At 43.6% G+C, this 14,478-nt stretch overlaps 1 protein-coding gene across 1 annotated transcript in view; it reads right to left on the bottom strand.

Moving 5' to 3' along the window:
* Positions 1-3,323: 3,323 nt before the first annotated feature.
* LOC143281760 (sodium-coupled monocarboxylate transporter 1-like) overlaps positions 3,324-14,478 on the bottom strand; it is a 31,779-nt gene continuing 20,624 nt past the window's right edge. The window contains exons 10-16 of the mRNA XM_076587079.1: positions 11,913-12,028; positions 10,271-10,338; positions 9,075-9,161; positions 7,493-7,707; positions 6,977-7,077; positions 5,377-5,501; positions 3,324-3,839 (exon numbers count right to left, since the gene is read on the bottom strand). Coding sequence (XP_076443194.1) covers positions 3,324-3,839; positions 5,377-5,501; positions 6,977-7,077; positions 7,493-7,707; positions 9,075-9,161; positions 10,271-10,338; positions 11,913-12,028 — 1,228 coding nt within the window. The remainder of the gene's footprint in view (positions 3,840-5,376; positions 5,502-6,976; positions 7,078-7,492; positions 7,708-9,074; positions 9,162-10,270; positions 10,339-11,912; positions 12,029-14,478) is intronic.

The raw sequence follows: 14,478 nt of genomic DNA, 5'->3' as shown, positions 1-14,478 counted from the left end.
ATCGCCGTCTTTTGGCACACGGTTGTTGGATTCGAAGGCCTTCTGGTTTGTCAGTCCAGTGGAACCCCGGTTCCTCTTCAAGTTCGGAGCCGAGGCCACGGGGTTGTCTTTTCACTGACCTGCCCCCATCGGGGGTGGTGGTGGTGGTGTGTGTGCGTGTGGTGGACTGAGGTTGGGACTTGTAGTCCCATCCCTTATTTTACAGTCAGGCCTATCATTTCTTCCATCTTTCTCATCCCCTGGTTCTTTGTGCTTTGTTAGTCTTTTTTGATCTTTGGAAGAAGTATATTTTTGTTGCTGTTCTTGAGCATTGTGTGTGTGTGTGTGTGCGCGCGCGCCCGCATCTCTGCGTTTCTTCTCCTTCCGACCCTCCTTCTCCACATTTTTTTCTTCATTCGACCTCCGGGATATTCACCGTACTTGAAAGGGTGTTTCAGCTTTTTCATTTCCCGCCAAGAGTTGTCCGAGAGTCAGCCCTGCTGTCTCCATCCTCGACAGTCTCTCAGTGTCCACACCGTGCAGGGGGTTGGTGCCGGAGACTGGCCTGTCACGTTCACCTCTCTCACCTGTCTCTAGTGAGAGGTGGAGGAGGGGGGAGTTCGCCGGAACCAGCGACGGGGTCGCTCTCTTGGCGACGTCCTACAGCGTCGAGACAACCGTCCCCCCCACAAACCCCTTCTCTTTCCCGTGGGCAGGATTCACCGGATTCCCAAGGACGACAGCATCAACATGTGCTGCGTGGATGACTTGGACAAGGGAGTGTCTGAGAGAGAGAACGACGGGCTGACTTTGTGCTCGTGTTTTGTATCCGTGTGTGACGGGCGCAATAGCCGAGTGGTTAAAGCATTGGACTTTCAATCTGAGGGTCCCGGTTTCGAATCTCGGTAACGGCGCCTGGTGAGTAACGGGTGGAGATTTTTCCAATCTCCCAGGTCAACATATGTGCAGACCTGCCTGTGCCTGAGCCCCCTTCGTGTGCATACGCAAGCAGAAGATCAAATACGCATGTTAAAGATCCTGTAATCCATGTCAGCGTTCGGTGGGTTATGGAAACAAGAACACACCCAGCATGCACACCCCTGAAAATGGAGTATGGCTGCCTACATGGCGTGGTATAAACGGTCATACACGTAAAAGCCCACTCGTGTACACACGAGTGAACGTGGGTGTTGCAGCCCACGAACGAAGACGAAGTATCTGTGTATAAGCAAGATTGTGAGGAAGCATGGAGTGTGATGTTCATTTTGTGTTTTGGTCGTTTCAAGTTATGGCTGGCCTACACTGGATTCAGAGGTAAGGGAAGGGGGGGGGGGGTAGATTGAGGGAGATGGTGTGGGAGGTAATAAGGGAATAGTTTGAACCATGATTTTGTTTGTGTTGTCGTGTGAGTGAATAAAGTGTTGTAAATCGTTACCTGGTGTGCCATGGCGTTTTCCTGGGTGTGAAGTCTGAGGCCCGATTTATTGTTTTTTTGTTTGTTTGTTTTCCCTTTATTTCTTTTGAGATTGTCACTTGCGTACTTGGGAATGGGCTGAGTCCTAGCCTTGGTACGTCTGGTGACAAGTGTCACAAATGTTAAAAAAAACAAAAAAAACCCCCAAAATTGGTGATGGTAGGCCAACTTTGAATTGTCACTGAAACTGGTCGATTCAGTGGTCCTCATCTAGTACTTTTCGTGAGATAAAAGGGTGACGGGAAGGTGGGTGGCCACTAAGTCGTTTACTTTCAATGGCAAGTTCAGTTTTGGAACATTAAGATTTTCAACTCCGGCCTGCTCTCTCCGCACAAACACTGGCTTCTCATCATAAATGTGGGGCCGGGAGGGGTTGCTTCAGTGACAATCGGTAGGGTTTGAAATTGAGACTTGCTTACTGGGAGGAACGACTCATTTACAAAGTTGGACCTGATAGTGTGCATTGCCCCCCCAATGCTTAATACTGAATTATCTTCTATCAAAATGTTTGTATCTGTTACGTTTTGCCATTCAAATGACTGAATATTTTATTAAAAAATTCGTCTTGATTTGTTTTGTATTTTCTAGTGTTATTTATTTTGTCTTCTTAAAAAAAAAAAAAAAAAGCAACTTAATGAATCGGTCGTACCTCCCTATACTATTTTCATTATGTTTACAATAATCTACATATCCATTCAGCTGTCTTTTTTCCCCCTCACTGCTCTCGGAAAAGGCAGTGATTACACGTCTCACATCACCAAGATGGTATGACTGCAGTCTGAACGAAAACGCACCACCATGGGTGATGGGACAGGTCTACTAGTAACAAACTCGTAAGTCGTGGGAATGTTCAAAATGAGTGAATTAGTTGTTCAAAATGAGTGAATTAGTTGGGTTTTTTTGTTTTTGTTTTTTGAATTCACTAGCATGGAAAGTTACAAAAAAGGGAGCTGCCATGAAAAATAAAACAGCAACAAACGCGAATATGTCTCCCCTCATTAACGAACTAAAACCTTTGTAGTTCCTGAGCAGATTGTAGCAAATCAGGACCCAAGCATAAAAACGGAAGGAGAAGCCTTCTCCGGTCACGTGTGATTTCCTCTGATAAGTTCAATGTTTTTGTTCGGATGTTTGCATTGTACATATAGTTTGGCTGACCTACACTTTCAGTTAACTTGTCTCTCCCCCTGATGCATAGTTTAATAAACGCTTGTTTGATAATTTGCTATCATCAGTCAAAAATCACAAGAAAAGCAAGAATTCTATTTTTACAAAGAAAGAAAATAACCCTAAAATAGGAGAAAACCGAAATTCGGTTGATCCGATTTATCGAAGATGGAAACCATGATGAAAACATGGGAAGTTTGAAACTTTGATGTACACCTTGAAGGTGTCGGATCATGACTTTGAAGAAAGAACTGGACTCGTCCGGAGTGAACATATTATATTCGTTTATATTATGTCGCCCGGGAAAATGTGTGTCAACATTGTTACGATTTCTTGAAGCTGTAAAGTCGTGAAGAAGACCGGGATGGTTTGAAACTTTGATGCATCTGTTATAGTCGTAAAAAAATGAAATGCCGATCGACCTGAGCATGTTTTGATTGTTTTTTGTACGATTTGGATCGTAGTATGATTTGACCTATATATCTACAAGTATTTCTAACCTCCACCCGCGTTTTCGGTTTCGTTCATTTTTAACCCTTGCCTACTTAAATCACACGTAAGCTTGGCTTCCGGTTTCCTCTTTTTTGATCAGTCTTCAGCTGTTTTCATGCCCGCTGGGTCTTGGGTTACAAATAACTACTCAGGAACTGCAAAGAATATATGAAACTATTCTTCCACATACTACAGAACATTGAACACTAGTTTACACGGATACAGGCATATCGTCCTCAGTTTTGACTGACTTCACGTCATCAGCTTTGACTGGCTTCGTGTCGTCACCTTGAACTGGTTTCTGGTCGTCAGCTTTGACTGGTTTCGGATCGTCACCTTTGACGTCAGCTTTGACTGGTTTCGGATCGTCACCTTTGACTGGTTTCGGGTCATCAGCTTTGACTGGCTTCGCGTCGTCAGCTTTGAGTGGCGTCGGGTCGTCAGCTTTGACTGGCGTCGGGTCGTCAGTTTTGACTGGCTTCGCGTCGTCGGCTTTGACTGGCTTTGGGTGAGCAGTTTTGACTGGCTTCGCGCCTCCATCCAAGTCTTCATACTTGTCAATAGTGATTACAGGTATGGAGATTTTTACTGTGCGAGGAGGTTTGTGGTTTCCGGTTTCGGTCTGAGTGACCACGAGTGTTCTGTTAAGTATGTCATTAAATTCTATGTGGTTCAGTGCCGCCAGGTCAGCTAGTCTCTTGGTATCTTCCTGGGTGTTATTGTACTTCTGCAACCACAAAGAGCAGAGGATATTCAGTCGGGAATGTGAACTTCGCTGTAGAGTTAAACGAAACTCATGGGGAAATTATTCTTCAAAAAAGAATGCTGAGTTACACCCCACGGAAAGAAAAATAGAGAAGTCTTGGAAAAACAAATCAAAATAAATGTTTTTCATTATACATGCATTTTTTGTTTCTCATTACCTCACTCACCATGAACACATTTCATACTTGCCAAACACTTCATCCCAACTTATTCAAGAGAACCAAACGAATTAAAAACAAGAGAGGCAAGGTCTTTAAGACTCACTTGTGATACACACTAAAAAACAACAACAACAAAAAACACAAACAAAACAAAGTAATTAAAAACATCGTTAAAGTGTGTACTGTATTTGATATTATAAAGCTTCGGGTTAAAAATGAAAAGGCATGAAAGCAGATTCTAACAAAGCATGTTTGGGTTGAGAGTAAGTTGACTTACTCACAGTGCTAAAGCACTACCAATAGCGTTAAAAAAAAAAAAAATTCTTTTCAGCTTGATGAATCGATTACAGTACTCGAGGTGATAACGCCGTTTAAATCATGCTATTTTGATATATCTCGGGCATTTAAGAAATCCTTTAAAGTCTGCGGGAAAAGAGACGTTGTCATCGCCTCAAGCACACCGCAACATGTATCCGGTTTCTCCAGATCCGCAGAGATTTGTGTTCGACAGGCTCAGTTACCAGCAGAAACTACAACACGGTCCATTCAATTTCTCTTTTATGTACATTCTAGTTAACTCACTATCCACTTTAAATATTTATATGCAATAAACACGTCGAAGATGTAGTTAGTGTCTCTGTATGTGTGCTGTCCAGAATTTTGTTTATTTTCTTTTAATTGCGAACAAGAAAAAATGAGGTCACGCCGTCTTCAAACCCCAAGCGTTTTCTGGATTAGGATCCTCGCCGAAATAAGCCGTTCATGATCCAGAAATACAGCTTAATCCGGAAGAATTACACCTATTATTTGCATGACTGTGGAGATTTTTTCCCCACTAGTTTCAATCCGAATTCGGTAATGGCAGGCAAAGTATTTCCAGAGAAAATGACAAAGTTAATGTTTACCATGGACACACTGACATACATACATACGCACACACACACATACACACACACACATACACACACACACATGCACACACATGAATCAAAAATTTAAAAAAGGGAAAAAAATAAAACAAACGAACAAGAGAGGCAAAGTTCATCACGTCTCACGTGTGATTTTTACAAATAAAATGGACACCACCCCATATTAAAGGAATAAAACCAACAACAACAACCAAAAAAACCCAAACAAAACCAAAACTACCCCCCCCCCCCCCCCCCCCCCCCCCGAAAAAACCCAAACCCAAACAACAACAACAAAAACGTGATACATACACACAGGCACGCAGACCCACCGAAACGGGATTATCAAACTGACTCACTTGGCTCACGCACGTGAGTCAGTAAATACAGCTTTCAGTGAAAGATTCACAGCATTTCTGCGCACACCTACCCCTTCATGTACAACGCCAAACCGTAGAGGCTTCCTCATTTTCTCAGGCAAGAAAGAGAAAGGCGGCAGAATGTCGAACAGTGGGCAGATCAACCTAGGGTCCACATCCTCGGGCCGCGTGCAACCTGCAATGGATCAGACACACACACAAAAAAGCTATATAATTTCAGGATACACACTGACACGATCACGTGTTCATTTTCCAATTTTAGTCAGAATTGGTGGCCCTGAACACCGCAGTTCCCGAGAAAATGGCAATATTTAATCTTCACACGCATACAGACAATACATAATAACTCAGTAGCCCAGTCTCATAGAAAAGAGATGGGGTAATGAGAGAGAGAGGGATAAATACAGGCTGAACAAAATGAATGAGTGAATAGTTTTGCCGTTACAAATGGAGGAAATGCTGCCGACAACAAATGTTTTAACAAACGTCATGTTCATTTTCCAAATGAGAGACAATAATGATGGCGATGACACACTTTCGACCTATGTTCCTAGATCTTTATGCCTGACTGTCGATCTCAGAGTGCTGATAATTTCTCAAAGAAAAAAAAGGTCATTACTCTTTCTCATATCTTGGCCCAGTAGGATGGAACAAACAGCCATTTTCAGTCCGTCGCTTGCATTTCCAAGTTAAGTGTTAAAAGTATCAAAACACACACCTCTACCGTCCTACCTTCCTTCTTTTGTGCTCTTGTGTGTGTGTGTGTGTGTGTGTGTGTGTGTTTGTATGAGCTTGTTTGTGCATGGTATATCCTACTTGAATGCATGAAAACGGCACGAGTTCCCTGTCTGGGAAGTGTGCGCGTCAGTGTGCATTATTACTGACATCATTATTATTACGGAGCCTAATTCTTACCAACACCATTAAACTTCTAAACAGCTCTTCCTACAATCATATACATATTGTAGGTATACTATTTTTTTTAAGCCTTGTGTTTTTCTCCTTTTCCAGCTATTTTGATATGGGCAAGGGCCCATTAGAGATACACACCCCACCTCTAGTTATACTATTATACTATGTGTACAACAGCAAGGACTTCTACATCCTCTGTGGAAGATCTGCCTTTCACTTTCCCTCTTTCATGGCAGATGATGTCGGCAGAATTTGGACAAAACGACAACTATTTAGGATAGCAAACTAGTTTATTTACGTATGTATACATGTTAACACGGCAGAATGCGGGATCCTATTCCTACCATAATTATTTGTAGTGGAGAATCCGTCTGCCCACGCCACCCTCAGTGGCCTCCACATTGTATCTGAAAGCTATTACTTTTCAAACATGATATGAATCGTACTTATGGCCTGTATAATCCAAAAGATACGACATCTTTTCGAAGAATACCCACAAGCATATATATATATATATATATATATATATATATATATACACACACACACACACACACACATATATATATATATATATATATATATATATATATACATATATATATATATATATATATATATATATATATATATATATATATATATATATCACACGTGAGACAAAAACAAAACCAAAGCCAAAAAACAAAAACAAAAAAGGCATATTAACACTGCCTATTAATTGTCTTTGCAGCCCACCTGTGATAAAACTGACAGTGAGGCCAACGACTATGGCAGTAAGGACAGCATAGAAGCCAATCCAGAGGTAGGACACTTCAAACATGGGGAAGACGCCGTCACTGCACAACACCACGGTGCAACAAGTCATAAAGAGCAGATCGTCCATCCCTTGCCTTGCACACAATAACCACACCTGACGATTTGTCCGTCTGTTTTCAGCCCGTTTACCTTGCTCTCTGATTATCATTTCCATATTGTATGCAGTGTGTGTGTGTTTGTGTGTGTGTGTGTGTGTGTGTGCATGCATGCGCGCGTGTGTGTGTATGTACTCTGTGTGTGTATGTGTGTGTCTGTGAGAGAGAGAGAGAGAGAGAGAGAGAGAGAGAGAGAGAGAGAGAGAGAGAGAGAGCTCCCATCCCTGATACGATCCTTGCGCTAATTTGTTTCATGATTTTTTCCCCCATTTGAAACAACAGTATTTGATGGGTAACAGTGCAACTAATCTCGAGTGAAAACCAGCTTTTGACTACTCACGATTGAGTGGTGGTGGTGGTGGTGGTAGTGGTGGAGGTGGCGTTCACAGTGAATTTGACTGAGGTGGCCGGGGTGAAGGTGTCGTTCTGCCTGAAGCGGCAGCCGGCCACAGACACGGGGGATGGGGGTGGACGGACAGGGGGGTCGGTGGCGAAGGCGCCGATACCCAATATGAGCGTCACTATCAGACTGCTCGCAAGGCCCACCACAGCTCCCTGAAACACGCCTGGGGGGTCACTGCTGGTCATTATCGACTATTTCTGTATGTGTGAATGCGGCGGCAACCATTCTGTCCCGACTAACCTTTTTTTTTTACGCCAATGGCCGTCGATAGTTAACATAATCATATTATAGTTTACAAGTCAGTCGGTCGACCCAAATCCACAAAGTGTAGGATCTCTCAAAACTCGAGGTCTGTTTGTTAAAAACTACGTGAAAGCTGTATTTTACATTATACAATTAACTTGTCACAAACTATGAGGCCTACTTTTATTGTCCAAATCAACATACTTGTGTCAGATTTTTGTCATATCTCGGTTTCAGTACAAATTTCATGGAATAGTACTAACTTTTTTTTTTCTGAAAGACAGTATAACAGTGAAATAAATGTGGAAAAGTTTATTCCTTCTTCACCAATTCTTATGCTCTTCCACAAAGGGTATTGTTATCATTGTAAGCCAACTTTGGAGTCGACAAACACAGTATTTCCATAGAAAATCAAATTGTTAAAGTTTATCAAAGATACACAGGTACATACACAGAGACATATAGATAACAGTGTTCACACACATGAACCGATGACAGTTGTTTTAATTTCACGCTCTTTATATATAAATTTACTTTTTATGATGTATGTTCACACATATCGATTAGCTCTTTCTCGTACAGTTTCTCAGCCCTAAGTCATCGGACACCTCACACCCTACTTCTTACAGGGGTATTAGAACATTCATGGAACATTCGTTCTGCTTCTGATAGCAGGCTTTGTGTTTTCTGGCACGTGCTTCCGTGTGTGGGGAGTGGGGGGAAGGTGCGGGTGCAGAGGAATGCTGATGGGGAGGCGGGGAGTGAGGAAAGAAATGTAAAACGCTTTGAGCAGTATTTCTGGAGAAAAGCGCTATATATATGTCCATTATTATTGTTATTATCATTATTGTTATCATCATTATTCATGGAACAGCTGGCACTTTCCCTTGCTACCGCACCCACCTGTTCTACCACAGTTCCTGCCACACATCTTTGACTCATGCAGTATTAAATAGGATCGATGGACTATCCGACAGAGGTTTTGCAAAATGACCCTCGTCGACGAGCAGGAACACCACTTTATTTTGGAACAATTGTTTCGCTTCTGCTAGCAGCACTACGACAAACTCGTTCCTCACAAACCTGAATGGGACTGCTGATTGAGGACACAGTAATACCCATCGTGTTCATGTCGCAAGTATCTGGTATGGAAAATGTCACTTATTTACCAGCCTTAAATATTGTTGCAGAACTTTTTCCCCCCATCAATTTCTTATTTGAGTGCGTAACATACAAGTAGCAATAAGCCTGTGTTTGATGTTACTTGGATACTGACCCATTCATTGGCCCAAGGAAATAGCATGCCCAACGTGAAGACACCCAGCAGTGGACCGCTAAGCATTCCAAACAGCGACAGTTTCGCCTGCACAACCACAGGGTGCAATGTTTTGTTCAGCTGTGTCTGCCTTTGTCCTCAGCAACACACAGACAGACAGGCACACACACACACACACACAAAACACACACACACACACACACACGCGTGCGCGCGCGCGCACACACACACACATTTGTTCCATGTACAGAGGCTAGCCACCTCTTCACCAAGCTTGTTTTTCTCTTCTTGCTAAATTTACCAGTTCACGCATTCCGGAGAATGATTGACAGGAATATTTCAACGCAATACCGTATGATTCGCCCGGTGGCACTGCCAGGTTGCTGGAGCACGACATTCCTGAAAGCTCTATTCCTGTGCTAAGTCTCTCAAACACCTCTGCACCGAGCAATCAATGTGTACACGCACTCCTTCACAGCACCTGCATCAAACCCGGCGACTGTAGTGGGTAGTTCGATTGGCGTTACGTTCCGAGGGGCTAGAAGGTTAGAGAAAGTCTTGTCCAATTAACGTTTGTTTTTGCTTTTTTCACCATCAGCTTCAATGGTACTTCGAACAATGCATAGAGGCATGGTGTGAACCGCTTATCAACTGCAGTAACCTACTTGCTGGTTTTTTAACGTCAGCGTCAAAGTTGATTCACAAGATCGGTGCCATTATTATACCTGTCAACTGCTGTTGCTGTTAATGTATTGCATTTCCTGCCGCTCCCCCCCTCACCCCCCCCCCCCCCCCCCCGCCCTGGCCTGGGAGTGAGGGGTGGGAACGAACAGAGGAAGCGGGGGAAGGGAGAGGGGTCGGGATGGTGGAAGGCTGCACTTGGAATCGACAAGTTAGGATTGGAAGTGTTATTGGTATTGACAGGATTGATTCACAGAATGACAACCGTGTTGTGGCCGGGCTCTGATTCTTCTCTGAGCATACAGCATAATTTCCCTTGTGTAACAGTTTATCGGGTTTTTTTTTAAATCACTGCAGTACCTATTCTTATATTTTCGTTGTCCTGAACATGTAACCCTAGAAAGGAAAAAGGAAAACGTAATTGGACTGAATGGACAAAATTGTTTTATACATTGTTGATAATGCTGCTGACATACACTAGAGAGAGAGAGAGAGAGAGAGAGAGAGAGAGTTACCTCCAGTATATTACCCAGCTCGGAGCCCACACAAGCAAGCAGTAAGCAAATACAACCAAACAATATCCCTGCACACACACACATCGTCAAATGTCGCATGTGAAGAGGCATTAAATGAAACTGCTACACTTCCACAACAACAAATACAAGTAATGTGTTGTAATACCTTTTGTCACTGCTGAATTCTGCAGCGCCACCCATTTTTTGTGTGTTTTTTCCTGCGTGCAGTTTCATTTGTTTTTCCTATCGCAGTAGATTTTTTCTACAGAATTTTGCCAGGAACAACCCTTTTGTTGCTGTGGGTTCTTTTACGTGCGCTAAGTGCGTGCTGCACACGGGATCTCGGTTTATCGTCTCATCCGAATAACCGGCTAGAGTCCAGACCACCACTTAAGGTTTAGTGGAGGGGGAGAAAATATCGGCGGCTGAGCCGTGATTCGAACCAGCGCGCTCAGATTCTCTCGCTTCCTAGGCGGACGCGTTACCTCTAGGTCATCACTCCACTCTGGCAGTGGTACGTCATCGCAGTGGTCGCAAGGTAATTTCCTTCAGAAAATCGTATTTCTGACGCATATACCGTCCTCCCACAAGCACAGTTTCTGTTCACAGGACTACTTTGCGCGTAAGACCAGAACTGTCAAGAAGAAATGGGAAGGTGAAACTCCTGCCCACTGCCCAAGATGGATCTAATGGAGTTGTCAGAAAAGGCGCTGAGTGTGCCAAGAGAGCCAGGCACTCCGCACCTCTCGCGGTCCAAGAGTAGGCCTACATCAAGAAAATACTGGCGGTGACAATCATGATTAGTCACAACACAACCATACTACAGGTCCCAGCTGAAGTTCAGAAAAGAATGGAAGTATGTCCTTTTTTGTCAGCCTGGACACATCATTGAGTTTCTGCACTTAGACAATGTGATTTTTAAAACAACAACAACAACAAAAACAACAACAAAAAACAAAAAAAACACCTCTCACCCACCATGGTCCAAGAATTTCATAAATAGCTTAACACATCATAAGATTATGTCATGTCTACCATCTTCTATATCTGCATTTGCTGAGGAAAAATTTGTGACAGCCACACCATACACATATACACACAAACGGCACAGACACACACACAGACGAAGACACACACACAGCACACACAGAGACACAGGCAGACAGACAGACACTCAAAGACAAAGAGAAAGACACACAGACAATACAGACACACAAATAGACACACACGCGCGCGCGCGCGCAACACAGGCGCACACATACAGACAGACACACAGACTGATATTAACACATAGCCACTCACACCCAGACACACATAGACACACACACCAACACCCAGACACTGACACACACACACACACAAAGGCAGACACACATACACAGACACACACACAGAGACACAATCACAGACACAGACAAACACACAAACACACAGTCAGACAAAGACACACGTACACACACACACACACACACACACACACAATCGAATCACAATGACTGCATACTTGCTTTGTCCATGCACGCGAGTCGAAAGCGTGGCAAAGATTTCTAAGATTTCTCTGCTGTTTTATGAGTTATGGTCGAATCTTAAAAAAAAAAAAATTCAAAAAATTCTAAGAGACATTCACGGTGGAAGTACCCACCTAAGCCCTGACTGGTCCGAGTGGCGCTTCTGTCACAGATGTCCTTGACAATGTAGCCCTTGATGATGTCTTCCAGAACTACAGTTGCTAACGAATTCAACCCGGCTGAAAGTGTGCTGATGGACAACAACGCAACACCAACGAATGAAACAGTTAAACAGGTAACCACCACCACCACAACTACCACGACCACCACTACTACCACAAACACTACTACTACTACATCCACTACTACCATTACTACTACCACCACCACTGCCACTACTAATGCAGATTGACGCTCACACCTCCCAGGACAGAGACCTCGTGGCGTTTAGAAAAAAAAAGAAAGTTATGCGAACGTTAATAGAAATGCACCATGTAAACTTTTCACGAAAAATTGTGTGTACACACAAGCGTGTAAGCAAAAGTTGTGTTTTGAGAGACTTTTTAAACTAACCGAGGAATCCACATGACGAACTTTGGGCGATTTATTCCATGCTATGGGCCAAGAAAGGGGAAGAGCGCTGACCTTGGGATTTTTTGTTTCTTCAAGGAATTGTCAGCACTCTCGAATCAGCAGCGAGCGTAAAGATCCAGGAGTACATGTGCAGATCGACTGTAATTCATTGGCACCCACCAGCGTTGGGTTACGCTGCTGGTCAGGCATCTGCTTGGCAGATGTGGTGTAGCGTATATGGATTTGTCCGAACGCAGTGACGCCTCCTTGAGCTACTGATACTGATACTGATACTGGCACCGAACTAACTGGTAAACCAGCTATCCAAACAAACTTGCCCAAAGAAAAGCTACTTTTTTGGGGGGTTTGGGGGAGGGGGGGGGGGGGTGGGGTCTAAACTTGAGAAACCTAAGCTCCACTCAGTATGCCAAGTCAACGAACATGATCAGCACGTCACTCATTACAACAGGGACAACAGTTTTTGGTCAAGTAAATGCGGGTCTCACTAAAAAATATATATATAAAGACTGTAAGAAATCAACAACTGACTGTTTCATATTTCATTACTGAATTATCTTAACCACGTGTATTGCGGTCACTGGTCCTATTGGAATGCTTGGTTATTTGAAGGGCACATAATTATTCCGAAATGTCACGATACATACTTCACATGCTGTTGTTCTTACAATTTGTTTTTAATATACGAGGAAGAAATCTCTCTTAACTCTGTGTTCTCTTTCTGTTAATGTCTTGCAGTGGTTACTTTTAAATCTTTATTGAGCATAGTTTCCATGCAATAAGTGTATATAATAATGTGTTCTCTAAGCGGTATATAGATCTCCCTATTTGCATGCGAGTGCGTATACAAACGCCACATGTAATCAAATACGTCACACACACACACGCACACACACCCACACCCCCACACACATCCAGATAGACGCGCAAACAAGCAAAACAGGGTTGATACAGTTATCAAGAAGTAATCAACGTATTCTGTTTTTGCTGGTCAAAATTTGCACGAACCTTATTTTTAAGACCTACGTTTCGCAACAGACATTTATTGCAATTTTTTTGTACTGTTCTGACTTTAAAATCAATTATCTGTCTTTAACTTCAGCTACCTCACGAAAACAGCTTTCCATGCAATCGAACTTGAGTAATCCCTGCGGTCAAGTAGACCAGACAACCGACCAAGTTCTTCAAGAACGATATGCGATTTGGCCATATGCAGCTCCACTGAGGACCATGTAATTCAGCAACGACATGTCGCTGTGTTATATGTTGTTAGTCGCTGAACTGTCGCCTCCGCTGAATTGTCGCCAGCGACAAATCAGCGGACCGGTGACAAATCAGCGGTTAACAACATAATTTTATAATGCAGGAACATGTCGTGGGGGTCAGAGAACCGCCAGATTGTCGCCGGTCGACGACATATCAGTAGAATGGCGACATTTCAGTGGTTACAGCTCAAGCATGGTCAGTGGTCAGTGATGGTTAGTGGCAGACAGCATTGGTCAGTGGAAGTTAGTTTCAGTGATTAGCAGTGGTCAGTGGCCATAATGTTCAACCTTGACAAGTGGTCAGTAGTGGTTAGCGGTCAGTAATGGTTAGCGGTCAGTAGTGGTCAGTGGTCAGCAGTGGTCAGTTGTCAGCAGTGGTCAGTAGTGTTTGTTGGTGGACAGTAGAGGTCAGTAGTGGTCTGCCGTGACCAGTGGTCAGCAGAGGTCAGTGGCCAAAATGTTCAGTGGTGACAAGTGGGCAGAAGTGGTCAATAGTCGTCAGTAGTTGTCAGATGTCAGTTGTAGTCAGCGGTCAGTGTCAATGGTGGTCAGTGGCAGTCAGCAATGGTCAGCGGTGACCAGTGTTCAATACTGGTCAGCAGTGGTCAGCAGTCAGTAGTGTTCAGTGGTCAGCGGTGGTCAGTGGCATGTAGTCTGTAGTGGTTAGCAGTGTTAGTGGCCAGCAGTGGTCAGTGGTAGTCACTGGCCATAATATTCAGCGGAGACCAGTGGTCAGTTGTGGTTTGCAGTCAGTAGTGATCACTGGTTGTCAGTGGTGGTCCGTGATCAGTAGTGGTCCATGGTCAGCAGTGGCCAGAAGTGATCAGTGGTCCGCGGTGGTTAG

The sequence above is a fragment of the Babylonia areolata genome, chromosome 1 (assembly GCF_041734735.1).
Source record: "Babylonia areolata isolate BAREFJ2019XMU chromosome 1, ASM4173473v1, whole genome shotgun sequence".
Lineage (NCBI taxonomy): Eukaryota > Metazoa > Mollusca > Gastropoda > Neogastropoda > Buccinidae > Babylonia > Babylonia areolata.
Note: the sequence above shows the minus strand (reverse complement) of the source record. Positions and strands in the feature narration are given on the sequence as shown.